Below are 27,212 nucleotides of genomic sequence, written 5' to 3'. Positions count from 1 at the left end.
TGCAAATGTGTTCAAAAATCTGTTTTGAACATATAAGTAATTTGTAACTGAAAAAGTAATATGTCCAGCTGTACATAATTAATTTAGAGTTTGCTGTGCCAGGAATATTAGACAATCCTGTTAGATTACTGTGAGATCTCTGTGGGAGTAGTTTGTTTATTGGACTGGCACAGGTAGACAGCTCCCTTTTCATATCTTGTTCCTTTTCTGTTCTATAGAACAGGAGGGAAAAGCAGTCTCCAGTTTTCATGACTATGGGGATTGTGAAGAATATTTCTATTAAGATAATTTTCCTCTCCTTATCTATCTTACTGGGTTTCTGGAAATTAAAAAATAATAATTGCAGTTAATATATGTAAATACTCTTTTGTGTCAGGCTAGATCTATTTAGTCTGCTAACAAGATTAATTTTTTGTTACATTTTTTTGGTAGCAATGCTGTATTAGTGATTACAAATGTATGGTATACTTGGTTAATTGAAACAAGCCATGATCAAAGTGTGGCTTATCCTGACTTATTTCAATAAACCATATTTTAAACCACCCAGAGTTCTCAGTTCAGATGAAACAACAAACTATGATTGGTTTAAAACAGAATGCAGATACTCCAAAGGCCTGTCTTGGACATCATGCTAAATTATAATTTAGTATTACATGGCCCAGCTTTGGGTTTATATTCTGGCTGCCTACTATGTGCCTCTTACCTTATTAAAAACATTCACCAGAGTTGCTCAGTTGTCGAGAATGATGGTAAGACAGAAATATAATGTTCCCAGTGTTTGAGTGGTGTTAAACTTGCATAGATGTAGTCTGTATACATTTGCCTTTCTCTAACTTAAAACAAGATACTTGTAAAATCTATAGGGCAGATTAAAACATTTGTGAAAACAGCTTTTCCATATCTTAAACATCTTCACAAAACAGAACTTTAAATGAGAGAGTTATACATAAAGGAGCCCAAAATAGCATTAATAGCTTACAAGTACAAATAATGGAGATTAATATGACATTAAGAGGGACAAAAGAAGAAAATTTATGAACCAACTTGATGATTTTTAGACAATTTAATATGCCTTTGTGTTTACCACATCTGTGTGCATTTGTGACATTTTAGAATCCAGTGTGGATCTGTCTGCATGTAAATTGGGCAGCTGGTTTACAGAATGAGCAATTAGACTGAAGCGCCCATATTGTGCACGTGCAGAAATGAGTGACAGCTCTGATGATAGGATCAAGTGCACTTAGGCAAAAGCATCCCAACATCAGACTGGGTTTTAACTAATCATTATAAAATGAAATGCGCAGCATTGCCAGATATGGCGAGAAAGCATTTTTGTTCACATGCCCTGTTTCCATAGGCTTTCAGGTGTTTCACTTTGCTGAATCCCAGACATTATTCTAGTAATCTTAACAGAGCTGTGGAAAAGCATTATGAACAGTGGAAAGTTTATATAGTCAGGTGACATCCAAACAAAGAGCTCCTGAAAAGATTAAGATGCTGGAAGGTCCTATATTGCCAATGGAGACTGTTCCCCAACCATTTTGAGTGTTTTCCTAGTAACCTGACTCAGAGCTCCCATTTTGCCTGAAGGTGATCTATCACAGGACTGATCACAAAGGGCAAGTGTACAAGCTGTCCATTGATATGAGCAGTGCTTTTTTATGGGGGTACACAGGGTACACCTAAACATTTTGGGAACCTCATTGAGGGGCAGTATTTCAATATGAGTAGGAAAATGAGAGTACCCCTAAACATTTTTTTTTAGAAAAAAAGCACTGGATATGAGAGACCATCCTCTAATGGGATAGTGAAGAACCTCCACTGTTCACTCCACTTGTTCAGGCAACTGTCTGTCATTTGTATCTGGGAAACACCCTCAAAGGACCATCCCACAAGATCTTCAGTTCTCAAGTCCATAATGGCCTGGACATACTAGATCCTCTCTTGATGCTCCTGAGTTGTATTCCTTCTTCCTGCCAGTCCCAATTCATTTGGATGCACCAGTCCAGGATTGTGATGCTACTTCAAATACCAGGTACCGTATTTTTCGCCCTATAGGACGCACTTTTTCCCCTCCAAAAATGAAGGGGAAATGTGTGTGCGTCCTATGGGGCGAATGCAGGCTTTCGCTGAAGCCTGGAGAGCGAGAGGGGTCGGTGCGCACCGACCCCTCTCGCTCTCCAGGCTTCAGGAGAGCCCCGCCGCCAGCCCCACAAACTCGGGGGACAGTGGGAGAGGTGCAGCGCGCCTTTCCCACTGTTCCCCGACTTGGTTAGAAGCCTGCTCCTCCCCGTCGCCAGCCCCACAAACTCGGGGGAAAGTGGGAGACTTGGTTAGAAGGCTGGCGGGGGGGGGAAGCCTGCTCCTCCCCGTCCCCAGCCCCACAAACTCAGGGGACAGTGGGAGAGGCGCAGCGCGCCTTTCCCACTGTCCCCCGACTTGGTTAGAAGGCTAGGGAGGGCTTCCCCCTCCTCCAGCCCCGCTAGCTCCCAGAGCGATGCCAAAGCTGCACGCAGCTTCGGCATCGCTCTGGGTCCCGTTCTGGGGGCTGGGGGAAGGGGGAGCTCAGGCTTCCCCCACCCCAGCCCCGCGCCTGGGGGGAAAAATAATTTTTTCCCTTTATTTCCCTCCAAAAAATCTAGGTGCGTCCTATGGGCCGGTGCGTCCTATAGGGCGAAAAATACGGTATATCTTCCTTCAGCACTGTACCTGCCACCTCTGTCTTTTTTGAGATGACACCTGTTCATGAGATGGCACCTGTTCACTTTGGGAACCCGTGACTTATTCTCTCCTCAAAATCCACAGGAGCCAGAAAACATGATCGATGGACAGGCAAAATTAAGACCTTCGGTGAGAAAAGCATAAGGGAAATTTGTCTCTTTCTGCACATTTATCTCTGATGCCGTAGACCACATATCCCCCTTCTTTTATACATCTTTCAGTCACTGCAGTATGTTTCAAGTTATGCTGTGACATCTTTTGGGGATGAAGGGAGGTTTCCTGGAGCATTTTTTTTTTAAGTCTAGTCTTCATTGCCCTTCAGTGCACTTTTCACCACTTCATTCAATAATGTCAGTAAGTAAAATGTCCCATTACTCATCCCACATATTCTTTGTCCCATAAGGAACAGCTCCTTAGGAACGCAGAAGTGGTGAAATTACAGTGTATTGCTATTATCAATACAAACCTATAACAGCAAGCAACTAGTGAAAACACCAGCAGAAAAAAGTGCTAAATTGAACTGCATTAATATGTCTTTAATGGGATCCTAGGAAAAACAGATAATTTAGAAGGAATGAAGCAGGGGCTTTGATCAGAGACTCTTTCAAGGAGGTCAGAAAATAGTAATGAACTATAGACTGCTATGTGTCAAGTAATGTAGAGTTTAGTATAAATCATTAAATGGCAAGAGGTTTTTACTTACATAAAACGTAAGTACCACCTACAGTGATAAATGAGAGTGCCATATTAGCACAAGAAATAGACCAGTGACACTGACATCACTAAAATTAATATTTCAGTTTTGGAGGGGGCTGGTGAATTAAATAGAAGACTGTGTCAATGGTGAAGGAAGATGTAAAACTTGCAGATCACTTGAGGCATCTGTGAATATTGAAGTAGTTTGAACATGTGCATCCCTAATTTAGCGGTGCTGTTTGGTGTACAAGCTGGGTTCAATTTAGGGCTAATTGTGGTAAGAGCCCCCAGCCTAAATTGTTTTTCAGTTGCTTCATTTGTCTAGTACACATTCAGTTTACAGAGTAGTGCAGTACAGATACTGTAGATATCATTTTTAAACACTAAGAATAGAGAGGCTTCATGTGAAGAGCACCTGCATAGGTTAAATAAGATGTCTTAACCCTGAAAATCCACGTGGTACCGCTTCTCTTGCTTCCTTCAAATATGTCCTCCAAACCTACTATATCCATTAAGCCTTTGTAATAATTCCTTAATACCCACCATTACCTACTGTAACCAAATGCAAATTTAGAACTGAAACAAGCTCACTCTTTTCTCTCTCTCCCCTTTGTTGAGTTGCAGATAACTTGTCTTATACTCTTGAAAGACCATGCCCACTGATAACACAATTTAAAAAACAATTAGCCCACTAGAGGTGTTTGGGGCATTGTGTAGGAAGGGTGTGTTCGTTGGGTTCACTGATCTTCAGATCCCATCTAGATTTACAATTCTCATAGCTTCACCAGTCCTTCATTTAGCCTCAAAATGGACTACTTGTTGCTTAGCAACTCAGCATAATAGCAGTGCACGCTACAAGGCTTAGTTCTTTTTTACTTGTATTGATATACCTTATAATAAAGAATGTGAGGTATGAAAGGGAGAGGAAATATTATGTCTGATGTGGAATTGGAGGATCCCTACAGAACAAAAGAACATTTGCTACTTGAAGTAGTATATCAGAAAAAAAATGCCCTTTTGTCTATTGTGACACAAGTAAAAAAACAACAACCCAGTAATACTGTTTTTTTATTACAATAAATACTCTTTATAGCATTCCACTTCATCAATGAGGTGCTCTAATGTTTACTGCAACCAACTCCTGAGTACCTGGGTTGCTGGGTTCTTCTGTGGAACAATGCTAAGACTTGCAGGCAAGATCCCATGCATGTTCAATGAGGTTTATTCATAAGTAGGTCCATTTTAGATTTTCAGCCCAAGATATTAACTCAAAACTGGCTAGATGTTATTAAATGGCTTTTTTCCAGATAAGGTTTAGAAAAACCTATTGCTATATCATTTCCAGTCAGAATAAAATGCAGTTTCCACTGGAACTATATAAAGGTAGTATCAAAATGCCAGGGGCAAATACCTAAGGATGAACTTTAAAAATTAGATTATCTCAAAATTCCAATGATGCTTTAATAAAAAGCAATGGTTGTAATTATGCTTATTTGTACTGTATTTGATTTTACAAGCTATCCATCTCACTCAGTTTAATAATTTATGAAAATCTGGGCCTGTGGTTGAGGGTTTTTTTGGTTGAGATTTGTTTCCATGTGTATGTTTTGGTAGATATACATTGTTGCATAGACCAGTGTTTGCCAAACCACTTGTGAGCTGCAACTGGTTAATTTAGGTTAAGCTTTTGCCCCCTGTTGCCTGCATATTCCTATACCATGTGTTGCAGGAATTGGAGCAAAAGCCAACATGCCTTTCAGAATGTAAGTCTTTAAATAGGAGTGATTAAGAGGAGCGATTATATGCTTTTAAAAATAATGTGTGGGATGTGCTAATAACAATATCTTTGCTTGCTTGGTACAGGAGCTTCAACTTAGCACCCGCCTTATGCTCACCTGTTTCCCCAGTTTATTATCTGCAAGGGGGGGGGGGATATTAATGTTTGATGTGGGCCTTGGAAACAGAATTTTATTTTACATTATTGTTAATTTGCAACTCAGACAGTTAAGTTGCAGCAAGCTTGGGTCTCCTAAGCTAGGCAGTATTTCCACTTGCAAAAACTGAAATATGTTCCTGTTGATTGGCACTAACCAAGGTGACATTCAGATCTGAGCCTGGAAACAAATCTGGAATGCCCCACAGTGCATTTTAGTATATTTATGTAGCAAGCATAATTCAAATGATTAACCCACTTCTAATTGAATTTTATCCTAATGATTAGATTGTTTATACACATCAGTATGATGGAAAAGGACATGTCCAATAATAAAGTTTTGGATCAATTTGAGGAGGGATCTGAGTGACTTGAAAACAGTAATAATAATTTTATTATTTATACCCTGCCCATCTGGTTGGTGGCTTCCAACACTCTCTAGTTCAGGCATGGCCAAACTTGACCCTTCGGATGTTTTGGGACTATAATTCCCATCATCCCTGACCACTGGTCCTGTTAGTTAGGGGTGATGGGAGTTGTAGTTCCAAAACATCTGGAGGGCCAAGTTTGGCCATGCCTGCTCTAGTTTATGGTACACAGTGTTCTACTGTGTGTTGACATGCAAGGCCTTGCAGTATGCCAAGGTTCTGAATTTTTATCAAGTGCTCCTGCAATGTTGTGAAAACTTTATAGTGCAGAGGTCTGTGCAAAGCCTTGTGGTCTGGTGCTCAAGAGAAGGGTGGGCAAAGTCTTCTCTTCATGGCTTGCTACAACTGTTGCTAGAGCACTGTAAGTGGAATGACAGAATAGCAGGAAAAGGAGGGAAGGCATTTAGGGTATTGGATGATGGAAGCTGAGATTTTTCTTCTCCTCAGATTAAAATCCAACCTTGAGAAGAATTAAGGAGCAGGGACACGGGTGGCGCCGTGGGTTAAACCACAGAGCCTAGGACTTGCTGATCAGAAGGTCGGCAGTTCGAATCCCCGCGACGGGGTGAGCTCCCGTTGCTCGGTCCCTGCTCCTGCCAACCTAGCAGTTCGAAAGCACATCAAAGTGCAAGAAGACAAATACCGTATTTTTTGCACCATAACACTCACTTTTTTCCTCCTAAAAAGTAAGGGGAAATGTCTGTGCGTGTTATGGAGGGAATGCCTACAGGTGGCATGCCTACGGATTTTCCTCCTCTAAAAACTACGTGCGTGTTATGGTCGGGTGCGTGTTATAGAGCGAAAAATACGGTAGGTACCACTCCCAGCGGGAAGGTAAACGGCGTTTCCATGCGCTGCTCTGGTTCGCCAGAAGCGGCTTAGTCATGCTGGCCACATGACCTGGAAGCTGTATGCCGACTCCCTCGGCCAGTAAAGAGGGATGAGCGCCACAACCCCAGAGTCGTCCGCGACTGGACCTAACGGTCAGGGGTCCCTTTACCTTTACTTTAATGCATGCCTCATAGCACTTTGGAGAGTGTATGTCTGGGCTAGTGTGTATGGAATTGGCAATGTTTTTAGATATAACAGACATTTTTAACATGGGCAGGGAATCAGTAGTCCTCCAGATGTAGCTGGGACTACAATGTGACCATCCCTGACCATTGGGCATTGTGTGTTGGAAGTGACACGCTGGACTGGGCAAACCTCTGGGTCTATTGCAGGAGACAGTTATGTGCAAATCACTGAAATTTTCAGCCTAACTGTGCTGTTTTTGTCTTAAATGTCAATGTATGCTGTAGTGAAATATAATCACACCTTTGGCATGTGATTTCTATAAAGATTGAGAGCATTTTAGGATGGTGTTCTTAGGTGTGCATTGGGAAATTCAAATAACAAGGAACTGAGTTTCCAGATTACAGATCAGTCTTTGAAAACCTGTTCTTAGAATTGTAGCACAGCAAGCGGCACACTGCCAAATTCTTAAATATTGCAGCAAGGTATTCAAGAACAACTCTGAACTAATGAATCCACACCATGTCTCTTAACTGCAGAGGAAAACACAATCAGTGGTATTATTTCTTCATATCTTTATTCTCTTCACAAGCATCCCCCACATACAGTTTGGGGGTGGGGTGGGGGAAAGAAGTTAACATCTATTAATCATTATTTCCTAGTGTGATAACAATGGCTAATGGGCACACTACAGTTAAACAAGTTCTGGTGTGGAGGTGTCGTTATTAGTTCTTCCCTCCTTCATAACAAAAGTGAAAATTCTGCCAACCCACACATTCCAGATTGTATCAGATCACAGCAGAACTCCCCACTGTTGCTTTAGAAAGTGTATCAGCTATGCCCAAATCAGTCAAATTCTTCACAGGGGATGTTGAACAAATAAGCAAGCAGTCTTATATGTTTGTTGATTTGGCTAGCAAGAGATCTGTTCTGTGTACTTTTCTCATTAACAGTTTTGGTGTGGGACAAACACAGATAGCTGTATCCAACTTTTAATGTTTCCTGGATGAATTCCCAGACTTGAGTTATGGGGAACAAAACTGGTTCTCACTTCCACTGTTGCTAATGGAAGACTTGGCAAGAGCATGGCAACATGCTGATTTCGGGAATATCTTTGTGAGGCATACAACTGGGTACTTGTTCACTTGGAAGTTGGTTTAGAAACCAACTATTTTGTATTGTCCAACTGTATTGTTCATCAGAATATAGTACAGGTTGAACACAGTTCTGTCTGCTTCTCCATGGTGATATACTAACACAGAGCTATGTGTCACTACCTGGATTACTGCAATGTGTCACTATCCAGCCATGTGTCACTATCCAGGATTACTGCAACAATTTCAAAAAGGCTACAGTTGCTTCGTCCCTAAGGCTTACTTAATTTGCATCTTATTTAGGAAACATGACATCTGTTCCTGTTCAGAAGTCACTGTAGAAGAGGTTTGGAGGTTGGTGTAGGGCATTTTCCTTCCAACCTGGTACCCTCTCAATAGGCTATAACTATAGCAGCTTCAGGCTTCCCCACCTTCGCTCCCTTGATAATGTGGTTGTGCACCCCACTCAAAGGTGAGTGGGTAGGGTCTATTCTTTGACCTTGCTGTAGATATATTTGGTTGCTGTATTCAGGGCAAGGGGGGAATTTGCCTTCAAACTAATTGCTCCTGTCTGTGGGTTTTGCCTACCTTATAGAAATTGTCACAGCTGGTTGGTGGATAAGACATTGTATTGCATCCTTAGTCTAGGCATAAGGGGTAGGCTGAAGCCCCTACTTCATACTACTAGGGTATCATGTTAAAGGGATCCAGTAGAGCTGCCTCTGTCCAAATACCTAAATGGGGGTGGACAGTCCTCGGACCCCTCACCAGCAGTGTTCTGAGGGACCACCTCTATTTGATGTGTGTCTTGGGATGGTCCTTAACCTGGAATCAATCCTGTAGGAACACTCAACCAGCGGATTGGGTTGGTTGATTCAGGATACACACCCAATGCCTAAGCCAAGACCATAATATATCTGTAATAACTGAAGTTGTGGCCTATTGAACTCCAAATTGGCTTGTTTAAATTGGCCTTTATTACTTCCTTCCATGTTTCCCTCCAGCCCTGATATTTGCAGGCTTACTGCACCTCTGCTACCAGGGAAAAGCACATAGTAAGAGAAAGATTGTTGCATTTGCCTCATGAAGCAGAGTGTGGGGTGATGATTTTGACTGGCCTCTGTTGGGATCATAATATTCCTTTTCAATACAGCTCATTTTAGTCCATTATTCTTTGAAGGATCATCATCCTAAAGCCTCTTGTTTCTCTACTAATCTCTCTGGAATAGGTTGTTACCCAAATGTGGCTTTCACTTTAGTTAACATAGACTGCATACACATCATACATTTAAAGCACGCACTCATGCACACACACACACACACACACACACACACACACATACACCAAAAATTCTGGGAATTGTAGTTTGCTAAAGGTGCTGAGAACTGTAGCTCTGTGAGGGGTCCATGACAGTTCCTAGGATTCTTTGGATGAGAAATGTGTTTTAAATGTATAGTTTTATATAGCCATGGAGGTTGATTATGATGAGCAAGCTGAGGGTTTAATGGAAAAATAACATGGATCTCTTTTCAAGATTAAGATGAAGATAAATTGATCCATATTATGATTTAGGCTCCCTGCCTCTCCGTATCATGAAATGTACATAGAGACACACATTAAAATTTACATGCAGTATCTGCCCCATTCAAGGTCTTTTGTCACTTTTTCTGCAATAATTTAGGCTCCCATCTGAAAAAAAATTGTTCAATAGATATGTATTTTTATAATTGGAATGTTCAGTGGTTTATCACCCATATAATTAAAAATGAGAGTTTTTGTGACATGAAGAGGTAGAATTGGTAGAAATGGATCACTGAAATTTTGCCCTGTATTGGTGTCTGCATCCATCTGATAAAATCTCACTGTTTGTGCACTAGCTTGTTATTAACTTGCAGTAGTTGGAGAAGTTGGGTTTTACAATTCTTTTAATTAAGTGTTGGTGGAGTTGTTTGGAAAGATGCTGTCTGTGATGAATATATTGCTATAAAGTGCTTCCTTAGAAACTGAGCAGAAAGTTCAACAATACACAGAGTAACTAGGCTGATAACATTGTCATTGTCACTTAGTACCACTGAGTTTTTGAAATACATTCTTTGCTGACAGAATTGTATACATACATACATACATACATACATACATACATACATTTTAGGCAAGTGCCTAAAATGCTCTGAAATTACGCCTCTGTACATAGGTTCAATACAGCAGTTCCATATTCTCGTACCATTTGTATTTGTTCACAGGTGGTATTTATGCCTTTCCCTTCCTCTGAGGATCTCAGGTTCTGCACCACCCTTCCTCATAGCCATCATGTAACATAGGGTAGGCTGACAGACAATGACTGGCCCAAGGTTCCCTGGGGAACTTCATGGCAAAGTGCGGATTTGGACCTGGTTCTACCCAACACCATCTAACTCTCTCACCACTGCACAGGGGGTTGCCAATCTTTTGGTGCCAGTGGACACATCTGGAAATTTGAGAGGCAACAGTCATAAAATGCTTGCTCTGGGGGTGTGGTATACTACAAAACGGCTGTCACAGTGATGTGGCATAATTGCTTCCACATCTAAAAGGGCAGAAAAACAGACAAGACCATTAAATGCTGTGAATCTGTCCCCCATCAGCCACCCCATGGGGTGTGTGGCACCTAAATCAGTCATTGCTATGGTTACCCACAGAGAGAAGCATTTTGCACCTCTGTATTCAGAACTGATGGGAGAGTGGGCATCCAATTAAATGCAGGCATGTTTAATATGGCATGCTCAATGTAGGACAGGCAGCCCAAGCAGGAACAGAGAACAGTTTCTTGGGGAGTGTAGATTTTTGAGAGAATGTTTACTGAGACATCTTATGGGCACCATAGGTGGTACTTGCAGGCACACTGGCAGACTCCATCACCATCCTGACTCTGGATCCTCAGTGTTGGTTCTCCTCAAAGGCATGGTCTGGTGTTTGATTAAGTTACCTTACTTAATTGCTAAGTTTGTTATTGAGGCTTCTTTGTGCAGTGTCCTTTTTCTCAAAAAAAAAAAAAAAACAAAAACAGGAAAGAACGAAAGGCAGGCAGGCTGGTTTTATAAGGTGGGCAAGGAAATGCCAGGCAGCTTCAGTTCACAAGAAAGCTTTGACAAGCGCTCCACTTGGCATGGACCAAGAGGCTCATCCAAACTGGAGTTTAATGTGGATTTGAAGTTGCTTGCGTGTGTCTCCTTTTGCTGTTTCCATACGATGTCTTCCTCATCCCAGGTGGCAATCCAGTCTTTCTCTCAGCTAAATTTAGTCTGTAGATAATCTGATAAGGGAAGCAAATCCATTATAAAACTGCATGTTACCCAAATGAGGATACACCGAAGGGTGTTGTGTGAGTTTTGACATGGGTGGTGGGTGGCATTTTGCCGGATCCCATCTTTTGCCACATACCCTACTTCCACTTTGTTTCCATCAGCCCAAAGGAAAGGATGCAGCCTGCCCTTTTCCACAGGTTGTTGCTGAAGGCACATTTACAGTATCTTTAAAACAGCTCTTCAGTGCAGAACTGCTCTAGCTCAAAGAGCTGTATTAAAAATAGAATGTGCCCTTGCAGGGGTAGGAGGCAGGACAAGAGGTGGGAAAGGAAGTGGCAGTATTTTCATGAGACTGCAAATTGTCTAGCTTGGAGCGACACACACACTTTTTGATTGCTCTTTGGTGCATATCTGGGATATTGTAAAAATAAAAAATAAAATAAAGGTGTGTGCACAGCTAAATAAAGATCTGTGCATGTCCCCACCATAGACCTTAAGGTTTCTGGAACCTACATTGGGTAGGGAGGTACTAATTGAGGGGAGGAGACAACAACAAATATGTCCCATAAAGCACTGCATAGTACAGTACTGCGGAGTAAAGTCACTGAGAGATTTCAGAAGTACAAAATTGAAAGTCCTTATATGTATACATGGAAACAGTGACCCTCATCCACATGAATGCCCACATGTGAACACAGCTCAGAGGTTACGATGGGGTAGGACACATCTCTGTGAACAGCAACAGAGTGATTATGGGACATGATGCTTAAATCTTATTGAGATGCATAGAAAATAAGGAATGGGCCAATAGTGGAAAACAGTTGGCTATGGCAAATGCAAATTTGTGGAAGTAAAGAAAGCAATTCGGTAAGACAATGAGTGGGAAGGAGATGCTAAACTAAGAGTTCTGAGATATGAAGCAGTTTAGGGAGGATTTTCCTCAAGTTGTCAAAGTGTGACAAAGTTGACCAAGTTTTCTTGGTCAAAGTGAGATTTTCTTTCTCTCTCTCTCTTGGTGGGTGGAGTGAGAGAGTATACCGTATGCATTAATGAAGAGAAGCTGTATATCATCTCAGTATCAAATGGAGATAGAAACACAAATTGTAAAATAAAAGACTATCTCGTTCTGTTAGCAGCCTGTACTGCAGTCTTCCCCAACCTGGAGCCCTCCAGATGTCTTGAACTACAAACCCCATCATCCCTGACTATTGGCCATGCTAGCTGGGACAGATGGGATTTAGAGACCAAAAGAGCTGGAGGACACCGGGTTGGGGAAGGCAGCTCTGCTGCATTATGACATTTTGTTTGTTTGTTTAATGTATTCTGCTTAGGTCCTTTGTAAGGATTTTGATGTCTGGTGTTCCTTGCATCTTCCCAATAAATTGTTTGTTAGGGATTACCATGTAATTCCCATGACTGTTTATGCATGCATGACTGTCTGGTCTGTATTTTGCTCCCTAACAGTCCCATGAATTCATGACTCAGCTGCTCCCTTCTTCCATCTTTACCTTGGGAAACTTGTCTTCACAGTTACTGCAGTAGTGACAATGTTTGCCTCACCAACTGCAACTGGAAGCAAATAGTGCAGATGAACTTATGAACTGCTTGCAAAATGCAGACATCCTTTCCTGTCTGTCCTAGTAAAAGAGGGCAGGCCCTGAATTCTAGGCATTACTCAAGGGATGAGCCCTTTCTGGTTGGAATTGGTTTGCCTAAGGATATTTTGAAAGTTTGTGCTGCTAACAATCAGTCTCTCCTTCCTTCTCAATTCCCTTACCCAGCTGGTGTGTTCAGTTCCACCTTTACACAGCTATTTTCTCATAACAGTATGTAAATAGCCATGTGTGAACAATATGAGAACATAATGCTTATGTCACTAGAATGATGCACATATACTAATTGCTTCAAGCATAACAGCTATCATCCAACTAGGATTGCAGATTTCCAGGAGTGAGGCAGCTGTTTGCTTGACATTAATGCATATAACTTCCATTAGTTCACCTAATTCACATTGTAGTTTATTTATTGTTGCTGTTGTGACCATCATGGTCATATCAACCACAGAACACACCCACACACACCCCTAATTTACATTGGAGGCATCCAACTATATTTTAGGTGGGAGAAAAGAGGAAATAGGGGACTTACACTATGACACTTTTATCCTCCTTTGTTATGAGTGGTGGAACTGAATAAGAATCTTTGTTCAATTGTAACGTGTTTAAGTATAAATGTTAGCACTATTTGCCTGGTATTTCAAAAGAAAAATGCAATTATTCATTGTTATCTACTTATTGTAAACCTATCTTCAGATCGCCTAGTGAAAGATGATATATGTATATATATTCATGTGCCCTGTGCAAATGGGTATGATTCTGCCCTTATCTCCCCAAGTCCCAATTTGTGCAGTATTTGTATAAATTTAGCTATGTTATTTGTTTATGCAATGTAGAAACAAGGCATGGAGGAGCAAAATTGAGCCCACTAGCCTTGTTCCCAACATCCAGGCATTGATCCATCCTTGTGAACAGGCTTGAGCAATGCATGGAAGGTGCATGCGTGATTTTGCTCCCTCTCTGTGCATTTAATTTCTACATGACAATATATTCACATAATTTTAAGCTTTTGAATCCTCTTTCTATCTGGTGACATGATTTGTCTTTTTTCACAAGTTTAGATTAATAGCAGCACCATAGTCTGTTCTCCTTTGATGAAATGCCTTGGGGTCAACCAGAAGCACAATATTTTCTCGACAGTTTCTTCTACCACCATCTGCCAGTTCAATCCTTCTAATTTTATTTTAATCATCCTTTGCACTAACAGTTCTTGTGGTGCCTCAGTGATTTATTCTCCAGAAGGAATGCAGCTAAAGACCGACAGGAACACCCTCTGTCTTATTTCTGTTTGATATGGTAAACCTGTGTATAAGCTGCACTGTGGCAGGCTAGGGCTCATATGAATGTATGGTTTTCCATACAAAAGAAAATACTTTCACATTCTATTGGATAGGGAACCTAGCTGTGGTCCACCTTCCTGACACCTCATTTTCTGTATGGAAGGTTTTATATGTGTGTGTGGAGGAGCATTCAACTATGTGAGCCCCCTAGCCTGACATCGCACAGCTCAGACCAAGGTTTACCATCTCAGGCCTCAGAATCTAAACTAGATGTGATCTCCAACTAAGAGGGTAGACCCACTGAAATAATGGACTTAGATGAGAAGGAAAGGGGGATCATTCTACCTGGCAAGCTGAAAAGTTTGCTCTGACAGAACAGTTGCCATAACGCAACATTGAATACCTTGCATAAGTGTTTATAAATGAGTCTGAAAATGATAATATTTATGTAGGCAAGAATCAGCAGGCTGACATCCAGATCACATAATGAAACCATTTCTCCTTGATTTCAATCAAACACAAAACCCGTCAAACTGGCTCCTGTTTAGATACCTTCACCCAACTTCTTGGCATTGAAATAAGACTAATGACTATGTCATATCTCTTAACAGTACTTGAATTTCTCACAGTGCTCTAAGCAAGCAATTAACTGATAAAACACTGTTTTTGGGTGAAGAAATAACTTAATGTTACCCTGTAATTCAGACATTGCAGGAAGTGGATTTTAAATGAATGGGAAAGGCCCTTGCAATCCAGGCAGTACTCTCCTTTATTTGTTTAGTAAGTGGAATTTGTTTTGCACAAGTGAGTATAAACAATGCTGTGCTTAATAAAACAACAACCCCAAACCCTACAATTTATATCATTGTTTTATTTTATTATTTCCTTCTCTCTTTGGCTGTTGCTATTATGCCTGTAATTCTTCCTCTTACTGCGGATGTTTCCCTTCTCTTTTGAAATAGTTCCTTGATGCCTTGCCATCCTTCTAAATAGTTCATTGATGCCTTGTAGATCTTTAAAATTTTGTTCTCCATTGTCAACAGTGTAAATCTTTTAATGATCTCTTTTCCTCTATCTCTATGGGGGTGGGGGTGGTCAGGATTTCATGCAGAACTCACTTTTTGTTTTCTCCAAACTTTAAAATGGATGGCACAAGAGGGTATAACTATGTTAACTTGATTTCCACTTAGACCGAGTTTTCTGAACTTGTCAGTGTGGTTGATCCTGTCTAGAAAAATAGATATCAGCTGGGAAAAGATATTGTACGCTTTACAATGTGCTAGATAACGGAAATGTCCTCCATTGGGTAGTATACTGATCAAACTCAGCCAGGGAAATTAAATTATGTGACGCTATGCCTGTGACTCCATGCAGTCTGAGAGCCTGTGGTGGTTTGAGGCAGTTCTTGCCAATTATCAAAATATCAGATATTCATAAAGCATTGATGCTCTCTACTGACTATTCTAGTCAGGCCTCCCTTTAAGGGTTTTGGAAAATATTTTGAATCAACCTTATTTCAGCAAGTTACCTTTGAAACGTAAAGGTAAAGGTACCCCTGACCACTAGGTCCAGTCGTGAACGACTCTGGGGTTGCGGCACTCATCTCACTTTACTGGCGTACAGCTTCTGGGTCAGGTGGCCAGCATGACTAAGCCACTTCTGGCGAACCAGAGCAGCACACGAAACGCTGTTTACCTTCCCGCTGGAGCAGTACCTATTTATCTACTTGCACTTTGACGTGCTTTCGAACTGCTAGGTAGGCAGGAGCAGGGACCGAGCAATGGGAGCTCACCCTTTCGCAGGGATTCGAACCGCCAACCTTCTGATCGGCAAGCCCAAGAGGCTCTGTGGTTTAGACCACAGCGCCACCCGCGTTGAAACATAATTGAATCCAATTCCCTTTCTCCTGTTTTAACGATCTGGCAAACTCACTGCTATAGTTTATCCTCTGGTGCTCCTTCTAAGAACACAAGAGTCTGCTGGGTCAGACCAATGGCTTATCCGGTCCAGCATTCTGTTTTCCCCAGCATCCAAGAAGATGCCTCCAAGAAGCCCACAATAGCCCCTCCTGCTGTTGTTCCCCAGTGACTGGTATTCCAAGGTGTGCTGCTTCACAGTGATGATCAACATGAAGCATGAAATTATGTTTCACCAATGAATATTGCTAGTGTGCTCCAGACTGGAACATCAGATCACTGCAGTCTTTGATTCTGGCTGCTTTTAAATCTCTTATGGAGAACAAACCTGTAGCCAGTTTTTAAAAGGACTGCCCCTTCCTTTTTTATCGTTTTAGTAAAACTGGCACCATCACACTTCCCACCCCCCCTCAACTTGTGTGTTTGGCAAGTACCTAACCTTCCCCAGCTGTGCAGCAGCCATCTGCAGAGCTATCACGAACAATAAGTGGAAGAATTCTTTGAATTTCCAAAAAGGAAAATTACCATACCTTGTGCCTTTTAGCTCATTGTTTTCTTCTTCCTTTTCAGTGAGCTGTTGTAATGCAGATTAAGTTATCATGATACCAGTTCCTCCACTACTGAGTACAGATGACATCAGTGTTATGATAACTAGAAATATACACTACAAAATCAAAACTAGAAACTCCAGAAAATTGGGCTGAGGATGTAATTGGTTTTAATACCTTCCTTTTTCTCCAGCCTAGACATTGAGTAATATTTCACTATTATTGGGTATTTGTTTTACAATAAGATCACAAGGATTGCCCTGCTAGTTAAAACCAGTATTTTTTTTGCCAGTGTTGAGATATTTGAGACTGTGGGGGGGACCCCATTCAGATGAAATGCTAAGCTAAACCATGACTTTTGGGAAGCATCCATGTATGTGCCAAGAGGATCATGACCACAATTTTATTTTATTCATTTATTTATTATTTTTTAGAATTTATATACTGCCCTATACCCAGAGGTCTCAGAGAGGTGCTGCTCCCCTGGTCCTGCTGCCACCATATTATTGTAGTTAATCCTGCACCATAGTTGAGAGGCATAAGGATGGTGATAGAACATAATTCTGGTTTATTTTTCTAGTTTGTTAGCTGACATATAATACAAAACAGGATCTTCACACTGAAGTTGGTGTGTAATGGGAGAGGAGTGAAGAGTGAGAAGTACCTGGCCCTGCCTGATTCTCATTGCCAGCTTCATAAACCATGCATTATGAAGCCAGGAATGATTTATGAACCTGCCCATTATGTTCCTCTCCCCAAGTGCTGAAAACCTCTCCCCAAGCTTCCTTCCAGTTTCTTAGAAATTGAATAGAAATACTTCCCGTATACTTTGCAATTATTTTCTGAATTAATATGAAAAAATGAATGCCGCCTTTGCCTAAGTAAAAAAAAAGGTAAAAGTAAAAGTGTGGATCACAGCTTTTTTCATTTGGTGTGGCTTGTGCAGAGGCATAAGAAATCCAGTAACAGGTTGAAGCTTTGAAGGAGTGATTCTGAGTTTGTAGTTACAGTCAAACCTTGGTTCCTGAACGGCTCCGTTTTGGAACGTTTCGGCTCCCGAACGCCAAAAACCCTGAAGTAATGTTCCGGTTTTCTAACGTTTTTCAGAATTTGAACGTCCAATGCAGCTACCGCTTGAGTGGAGGAAGCTCCTTCAACCAATCGGGAGCCACGCCTCAGTTGTCGAACATTTTGGAAGCCGAACGGGCTTCCGGAACGGATTATTTTCGACAACCGAGGTTTGACTGTATTGTAAAATGTGTCCAGTTTAGTTATAAACAGGACTGGAATGACTAGCTGTTCTGGTCATGTTTCTAAGGTAACACTGGAGGAAAAAATGGTTGAGCTAATTGTAGCCACTGAATTATGCCCAAGTCAAGTTAATGTATTTGCCAAAAACAGACTCACTTGTTTCATTAGCTGACCAAGAGGCAGTGACCCAAAGCTAAGCTTTTCGGCGAGTGTCAAAAAGTTGGACTGGAACCACTAATGCTTGTCAGCAGCTCTGACTGAAACAGACAACTTGCCACAAGGTTGCAGCCTGATCAGCCACTAGTGTATTACTTGCTGAAGCTGTAATTACCTCTCGCTGAAGTTGTACCATGCTCAGTAGACAGATCTGCCTAATTAAGTACACTTTTTTTTTCCAGAAGGGAACCCTTCCTCATTATTTTCATTGCTGAAGTTTTGACACTGGCTTACCTGTAGGATGTTTGAAGCTGAAGCCTCTAATAGAGGAAATGTTTGCGCTGTTGTTGTTTTTTTTGCAATAATAATGGATGTTGAAATGCACAAAGAGATTTTGTGGTGGTGGCAAAGGCTGGCGGAGTTAAAAAGAGGGAGGACCTCAGCTCTGAGGCTGGAGCGGAATGAAAATGACCTTTGGACACTTTCCATCCTATTTGTAGGTGGTTATATGGGGAAGCATTTTCCAAAGGTACCATTTGGCATGTATGTGAAATTATCCAACAGGTTCTTGAGAGCACAGGAGCTGCATTATAGCCGTGGTGAAGAATATTCAGACAATATTTGGCTAAATTGCTCTTTTGTGGTGATGGGGAAACGTTATCAAATTCTGAATTTTTTGGCTTGGCTCTAGATGAGTTGGCTAGAACATGAGAGGGGGCATAGACAAACAAGCCTTGGGATGGGTGGCTGGCCTAGTAAAGGGAGAAGGAGTGGATATGAGAAAAAATGTTTCAGTACAATTTTTCCTTTAGTACCTGAACAAATATAATAAAAGTGTAACATGATGGCTTGGCCCAACAATAGTGGAATCTTGGTTAATATAATCAAGGGGGGAAATGTGTTGGCAACTTTTATTGGGAGTTCTACATTATAAAATCTGTACCAAGGATTTATTTATTTTTAAATCATAATGTATTTTATTTTATTTGACGATGGCTTAACCTTGTTAACTTTTCTTTAGCAAGAGCCTTGTACTGTAAGAATTATTTAATGGGCAGAAAATTCATCTGCTAACCCATCATGTAGATATAGGGATGTATAAAGTGGCAACTGTCCATCTTCTGTTACCTGTTAAAGCAGTGGCTTTGGGGGCTCTCAGATTTCTGCAGCACCCTGTGCAATGTTAAAATTCGGCATCCACCCCCTGCCTCTCGTGCTCAGTTCTACAGAATTGTTGTGGCGCCCCCTGCAGTGCAGTGGCTAATGCAGCCAAACTGGTCATGCTACCCTAAAACCAGCCATTGTGTTAAAGATTCAATGAGATCCTGGTAGAAAAATTAACGTAACCCATTCCCTGATTTGCCCATTCTTTGTGGACTGTTTCACTTAGGCCCTGCTGAACACTTATGTCAGGGAACGTGATCCTGCTACCTTTGAGCAGAAGTAAGCCTGGTCTGCCAGCCTTCTTATACAATTTGATAGCAGTGGTGGCAAAATCTGTGATGGCACCTTTTCTGCCTCTTGCATGTTACCATTGCAAGCAGGTCAGAACACTCAGTGAATCCTTTCTGTTTTAGGAGCACCCTGGCCTGTTTGCAGTGGCAGTGTGCAAGAGGAGGGAGAGATTAGTAGGCATCTTGGGGGTACACTCCTCTCCATCATAGAACTGGGTGGAGAGGAATCTCACTCAGTGCTGAGATGCGGTGTGTGTGAAATAGATGTCTGTTCCCTCTGATTGGCAGAAAAAAGTGTGTGCGGGCATCTCTCTCTCTCTCTCTCTCTCTCTCTCTCTCTCTCTCTCTCTCTGTGTGTGTGTGTGTGTGTGTGACTGACTGACTGACTGACCGACTGACTGACTGACTGACTGACTGACTGACTGCAGCGTCCATCTTTGTTTTGGCCAATCCCTCTGCTGATAGATATCAGCCATTAAATGCAAATGTATGTTAGGCAACATAGATACAAGACGTATTGTGTATTAGTGAAAATAGTTATCAAATTAACTAAACTGTTATCCAATTATTAGAGAATTAATAAAATTACATTTCTGAATTACTACTTTAAGGGGTTAGTAGCTACAATTACTTAGTTGTTCACTGCAAATTCCCCTTTATATTCTGTGAACTGGAAAAGTTGTGCATTTTCAATCATTCTTGTATAAAATAAATCATTGTGTGCAGATCAGAATTATTTGAATACCCCAATATAGATTGAAAACATACACACTTTCAGTTCCCATGAGGTCCTAACAGGGATGGTTATTGAATTTGGCTCCCTGGGGTCCAAAGTCCGTATTCTCAGGCACACTACACTAGCCCTTTGCAGTGTTGTAGGCTTTTGTTCTGCATTTAAACTCCCAGGATATTAATCTAAGCTATTATATGGACCTTAACTGCCTTTCTGTCTGGAAAATTATCCTGTTACACTGCAGTGTTGCATAGGTTGCTTGCCAGTATGAGTCAGGCTGCCTGTTGAAGAGACAATTAATCATTCATAAATAAATAAATAAATAAATAAATAAATAAATAAATAAATAAATGTTACGTAATTATGTCCTATAGATGAAGTCATAGAAATATTGGAGTATGTTGTAAAGTTAGTTTTTCTTCAGTCCACTTTAAATGAAATGGACTTTACATTAATGGAACATTGCGAGCAAATATAATAGGTTATATCCAATGAAGTTATCCTGTAAGTTCAAGGACTTCAGGAATTTCTCTCCGTCTCCTCTCCCCATGCCCTCCAAATCTGCTCCTGAGGGTTGGGACAACTCCTAGTACAGATTGGGGTGGGCATACAAAGAGTGGGAGAACTCCTTGCACTGATGGGATGATTTTGTTGGATACAACCCATTGATTCTCAGAATGTTAGCTAGCGCTGCTGTTGTGAAAGCCTGCTCATAATCTGCTTATGAATGGCTCACTGAGCAATTTGGCATCTATGAACATTTTGAGAAGAAGGAGGAAGCGGAGAAGCAAGAGTCATTAAAGACATCTCAAGGATTATTTTTTATTAGCCTTATGAAATCTAATTCAGATATATCATTTATCAGACGTATTTATAGCTGGCCCTTCATCCACAATAAATCCTAGAGCGCAGATGCACATATGCATTTTCTTCAACGTATAAAGCAAAAGTCATCATTTTCTAACTGTTCCAAACCTTTCCTATTAAATTCAGTGTTGATTAATAATTTAGCAACACCTACCCTGCCTTTATGGATTAATATCTCCCAGTTTCCTCCTAGTGAAGGAGATCTGGTATTTGATATAATTCTGGTGCAAGGTAGCAGACCTTGAATAGGGTGTCCATCTCCTTTCACAGGATCAGGTGGCATTCTGTGTTGCATTTCTCCCTCTTCTTCCTTGTCAAGGTGACTTTATTCCTGCAGCATGCGCCGTCTCTTTCTCTCTTTCTCTCCTGCTTACTCAAGCAAGCAATATTAGATCGCCTAGAAGTAGCGAGCACAGTTTGAATTAAGTTTCTCCTTGACTGTGAGAGACCAGAAGGCTATATACTCCAGCCCCTTGACTCAAGAATTTCTGCTCACTAACTCTCTGGACAGAATGTTTTGTAGTATCTCAGGCTCCAATGTGCCACAAAGCAGAAAGCAGCTGAACTGCAAAGAATGTGCCTGCAGGGCAAGTTGTCCAGACAACCCAATTTAAGAGTACTTTCCCACGTCAGACGTAAAGTGATTTTTGCTTCAGGTGGATTGTGATATAAATGTGAAATGTATATTGACCAGGCTACCCGCGTGAACTCTAAATTCCTCTCTTCTGCTTTCTTTTCTGCATTCATGTTAGCAACAGATGCATATTAGCAGAGGGTGGGGGGAGCTTGAAGACTGTAGTTAGTCAGGAATGGTAGGGCTCTTAAGTATACAACATCACAGAGAAAGTCAAACTCTATGAGATGAAGTTCCTTCCTGGCTTTCAGGTATGACAAGCAAACTCTGAGCAAATTCTACCCATTAAATCTTATTTTTTGAAACCATTTTTGCACTGCAACTGCTGCCATCTTAGCTATGTTGTCTCCAACTTAGTCTCAAATTATTTATCATGTTTGAATCCCTGACTTTCTGCCTTTCTCTAGAGAGCTCAGGTTGACTCCTCTGCGTTTAGCTCATTTTAATCCCTGTAACAAAATGTGAGGCTGCCCATGGCCATTTAAGTGAACTTTGTGTGTCAGAGACTTGAACCACGGCTCCAAGTCCAGCAAACTGCCTGCAGCAGTACATTGGCTCAGTATGTATATTGGTTTCTGATGCTGCTGAAGAGAGAAGAAAAAGCTAGGAGCATAAATAAAGGGGAAATGACTATTTTCATTTCTTGGGCCTTGAACATGACCCCCCACAATCCATATTGTAACTGTCTGTCTAATCCCCAGGCTTCAACATTTTTCCTTTGCTAAGCCAAAGTGGTTGGTGTGTGTGTACACTACAGAAATAAATTGTGGTGGCATATGAGTCTTCTGAATGTAGCTTCCAACTTATATGTCTAGTTACTTTCCCAAAAGTAGCTTTGGGACAACAAAGATTGTATTATCAATTAAAAGCAAGCTGGATTGAGAAAGATTCAGAATTTGATAGATCGATTTTATATGCTATATGGTTTAAGATCTAAATACAGTGGTACCTCTGTTTACGAACTTAATCCATTCCGGAAGTCCGTTTTTAAACCGAAACCGTTCTTAAATCAAGGCGCACTTTCCCTAATGAGGTCTCCTGCCGCCGGTGCCCTTTTACCATTCAGATTCTGTTCTTAGACTGAGGTAAAGTTTTCAAACACTACTTCCGATATTGCAGAGTTCATAAACTGAATAGTTCGTAAACAGGGCTGTTCTTAAACTGAGGTACCACTGTATATCAATGCTCCCCAATGTTTTCCACCCACAGTCCATAGTACTTCTATTGCACCCACCCTAAAATGGTAAAATCTGTCCTTGCAGGACATGGCAGTTGCCATTCAGAAATTTGGCTGTGCCTGCAAGTTGCCACTGAGTCTAGCAGAAAATTGGAGCCTTAAAAAAATAAATAATCAAATTTAACCTTCCATGGAAATTCCTGGATGTATTTGCCTACAACTTGGCAGACTTAATCCACTGTGGAGGAGCTGCTATGCCTGCAAATTTTACCCACTTCTGCAAAAAGGGGGCATTAGATGAGATTGATCAGTTTTTAGATTCCCCATTATAGTGAATGGGAAGAAAACAGAGCTTTGTTTATCAACAGATATAATTTAACACTAAATAGTGGGTCAAATTGGAAAGACACAGGGTGGCTCTGGAACAGATCAGGCTGCTTCCCAAAGTTACAGCTGCAAGTCTAATATTGTGGCCACTGTACACCCTGCCACATACATAGATTGGTCCTGAGCTGTTGAATTGTAATCTACAGTATTCCCATTGTTGAAGGGAAGGGTCAGTAAATGAGTTAAGGCTGCTGAGGGCTGGAAAATGGAATTTGACATATGGATTCAAAATAACCAAGTTAGTCTCAAGCAGCCAGTCTTCTATTTTCAAGAAGTACCCCATATTTTTTTCTTTATAGCTCAAGTGAGGGATTTGGCGTGGCAGAGAAGATTGCACTGCTCACCTTTATTTCTGCTGTTATTCTTATGGCTATCCTGGGAAATCTTCTGGTGATGGTGGCTGTATGCAGAGACAGGCAACTCAGGTGAGTCCATCCATATGTTACTATCAATCTCTTTGGCAGAATGAGCTTTTCAAGGGTGGAATATTTGAATCTCCAGGGCAAAGAGACAAATGTGAAAATAGCTGTGAACATAAACAATGTGGTAAAAGAACATTCTCACTGCTTTTCCCCCAGACAAGCTTATTAGTGTAATGTCAAACTTTGATTGCCTGTAGTGTCAAAGTTAGAATTTATATTGCAGCTGATTAATCATTTTATTATCTAGTGCCTGCATTTCTAGAATTTGCATCATCAAAACACATAAATCACCAAATAATTCCAAAGTGACTAACACTGCACTTTGAGGGCCAGAAGCTACATGTAACAAGAGACAAGGAAACACTGCCAAAAATAGCAATTTCTTGCCAGGTTTTCTTTCTCCTTGATGTGCACTAAAAAACTACATCATGTCCTGATTGTAATGACATTGTGGATTTCCCAGCTCCAGTGAGCAGAGCAGATGATGGAGAACAGACATGGGTAACAGACTGTGCAATTATGCCAGGAATGAATATTAGACATGGAATGGATTCAGGACTTCTGCCCTGAAAGGACAGTGCTTTGGGTTTATTTGACAAAGAAAAGTATGATTAATTGGGGAAAAATTAAATGCTACATTTAAGCAATGTATCCACTCACATTTCACAATCAATTTCCACATCTCTAAATGTATAGTTTGCCAGATATGTCACATTTTTTATTTTAGGCTTATTTGGCCATATATCCGGAAGTTGTAGATATTAATGGCAATCTGACTGTGTAAATTGTTGAGGAGGCACAACCTGTTATTTAAAGGCCTTTTATGACATTAATGAATCAGTATGATACGAGCATAATTGGTCATACAAGCTTATGTGACCTTTGTTTTCTGCCTCTGTGTGTGAGCATCATTTTGCCTACAGTGTTGATTTATATCTTGATGTTAACATGTATTATGGTCGGTATACTGTAAGTTTTTTAAATATATACATATATTACTGCAGAAGCTATAATGAAGTAAGGGCTTCTTTAAAGTAGCGGCTTTTATCTTATGCTGGTCTATGACTGTAATAAAGATTTGGATTGGATTGGAAGGAGCTGCAGAATTTTTAAGTCCACATCCTTAAACCTAAATGAAAGATGAGTTGTGCATGCATGGGGGGGGGGGAACTACATTCCCAGCAAGAGCTTTGTTTGTTGTTTTTCTATGCAGTAGTTCCTACTGCATCAAAAAGACAAGGCACTTTTCTAACTGAGCAGCTGCTTGTCTCTTCAGTGGAAACAGCTCGAAAGAAAACATCAAATCAACTTCTGGCAGCATCCCTGCTAAGGTCCCTCACCACTGAAGCATCACATGTCCAATATGTATGCATGTTAATGGCTTTGAAAGAGAGTTGCTCACCATGAGTGATAGCGAACCAACAAATGCAGGTGGGAATTTTAATTGCTAATGAAAGGCTACTACTGGTACTTTGTGAATTTGAGATCTATATGTGGATAAAGAGGCTGGTGCACACATTCGACTATCTCCTGGACTATCTTCTGTCTGAACAGAAGGGTGTGCCCCATGATGAATTTACATACTCAACATGGGCACTTGATTTACAGAGTGATAAAATAACAAGGGATGGATGTTTTAAAATGCAGAAGGCAACACTGTCCTACAAATTGTCATCTTGGTGATGTCTTTCTGAATCAATACATTTGTGTTCCTTGCAGGAAAATCAAGACCAACTATTTCATAGTCTCACTTGCCTTTGCTGACTTGCTGGTGTCAGTTCTGGTGATGCCATTTGGAGCCATTGAGCTGGTTCAAGATAACTGGATTTATGGAAGAACGTTCTGTTTAGTCCGCACTTCTCTTGATGTCCTCCTCACAACAGCATCAATTTTCCACCTCTGCTGTATCTCATTAGACAGGTAGGATAAAAAGGTACATAAAATAAAATGCTGCTGTTTTCAAGTTTATCCGGTTAAATTCCATGTATTCCTTCAGGAAAACCATTGAATTAAAGGCATGTAAATATATCCTATATACAAGGATTCATGTGTGCCAGGGCTTATCTCAAATATCTATTTTCAAGTATCTAGAACAAAGCTGGGGAATCTTTCTTTGGCTAATTACTGGACATCTCCAGTGGAAAGATGTTAAAGGTTGGATTTTAGATCAGTGTATGAGCAGTACACACCTATTCAATGCCTTTAACTTCAAAAATGCACTTGGATCCCAAAAATTGTATGCACAAAGTTCCAAAATGTATAGATACTCTTTGCATTATTTGCAAGGAACACATGTTTATGTCAGTCAATCCATCTTTATTATTACGATCACAGATTAGCCACTAAGTTACAGGTTTATATCTCTGCTGAAACATACCCCACCCCACTTTGATTTTCTTGCAGAGGAAGGCATCATTTCCTCTTTGGCTGCTTTCTGCTGAACAGCTGGTGGATGGGAGGAAACCCAGAAAAGCAGATGGAATCTGGCTGCGGGCCATATCTGGCCTGCAGACTGGGGATTCCCCTCTTGAATATATTATGTAAGAATGGATGTGTATATTTCCTTCACCAAAGAGTGACTATGTTAGCACTAAATTGTGGTTTATCAATACATACTAAGAGGACTACCTAGGCAGTTATCTTTCCACAAGGGCCAACATTGATGCCAAAATCCAGTGTTGCCTGAGCTCTGTGAGTGTGGCTTTCTTCCAATTGAAGTGCAGAGTGTTTGAGGACCAGGACATTCGCAGGGAAACCAAAATGCTTGTTTACAAAGCTATTATACTATCAACCTTACTATATGCTTGTGAAACATGGTCCACTTATAAACGCCAACTCCTCAAAAGATTCCATCACACTAATATCAGTGTACTGGCAGAAGCAAAGATCACAAGTGTCGAAGCAATGATTCTTCAACATCAACTTCATTGGACTGGTCATGTTGTGCAGATGCCTGATGATCGTCTTCCAAAGCAACTACTCTATTCCAAACTTAAAAATGGTAATGCTGGTGGTCAACAAAAGAGGTTTAAAGACTGTCTCAAGGCAAATCTAAAAAAAATGTAGTATAAACACTGACAACTGGGAAACACTGGCCTGCGAGTGCTCCAGTTGGAGAACAGCCTTTACCAAAGGTGTCATGGGCTTTGAAGACACTTGAACTCAGGACGCAAGGGAGAAACGTGCTAGGAGGAAGGCACACTTGGCAAATCCACACTATGATCAACTCCCGCCCGGAAACCAATGGCCCCACTGTGGAAGGACATGTGGGTCCAGAACTGACCTCCACAGTCACTTTCAGACTCATTGTTAAAACCATGTTTATGGAAGACAATCTTACTTGGCTACAAGTGATCGCCAAAGAAGACGATGACTAAGAGGACCAATCTGAGCAAAGCATCAGCCTTTAATGCTCCCCTCTTCCCCTTTCTTCTTATGCAGCTGAAAGGATTTGACCGGAGTTTACTTTCACATTTGAAGAATCCTGGATTGTCATTGCATTTGAAGCAGCGATTCTTTAATTTCTTAACAAGTTAACTTGAAACATATGGTGATACAAAGCTGGCTTATTAGAATAACCATCGTTTACTTTAAACCAGA

General features: G+C 40.9%; 1 protein-coding gene across 6 annotated transcripts in view; it reads left to right on the top strand.

The window, feature by feature from the left end:
• The window catches only part of HTR4 (5-hydroxytryptamine receptor 4), a 165,339-nt gene that overhangs the window by 66,450 nt on the left and 71,677 nt on the right, over positions 1 to 27,212 (top strand). For all 6 annotated transcript variants that reach the window (XM_079964861.1, XM_079964864.1, XM_079964862.1 and 3 more), the window contains 2 exons: positions 23,490 to 23,615; positions 25,332 to 25,532. In XM_079964861.1, coding sequence (XP_079820987.1) covers positions 23,490 to 23,615; positions 25,332 to 25,532 — 327 coding nt within the window. The remainder of the gene's footprint in view (positions 1 to 23,489; positions 23,616 to 25,331; positions 25,533 to 27,212) is intronic.

This window comes from Podarcis cretensis (genome assembly GCF_951804945.1).
Source record: "Podarcis cretensis genome assembly, chromosome: 2".
NCBI classification, from domain to species: Eukaryota; Metazoa; Chordata; class Lepidosauria; order Squamata; family Lacertidae; genus Podarcis; species Podarcis cretensis.
Note: the sequence above shows the minus strand (reverse complement) of the source record. Positions and strands in the feature narration are given on the sequence as shown.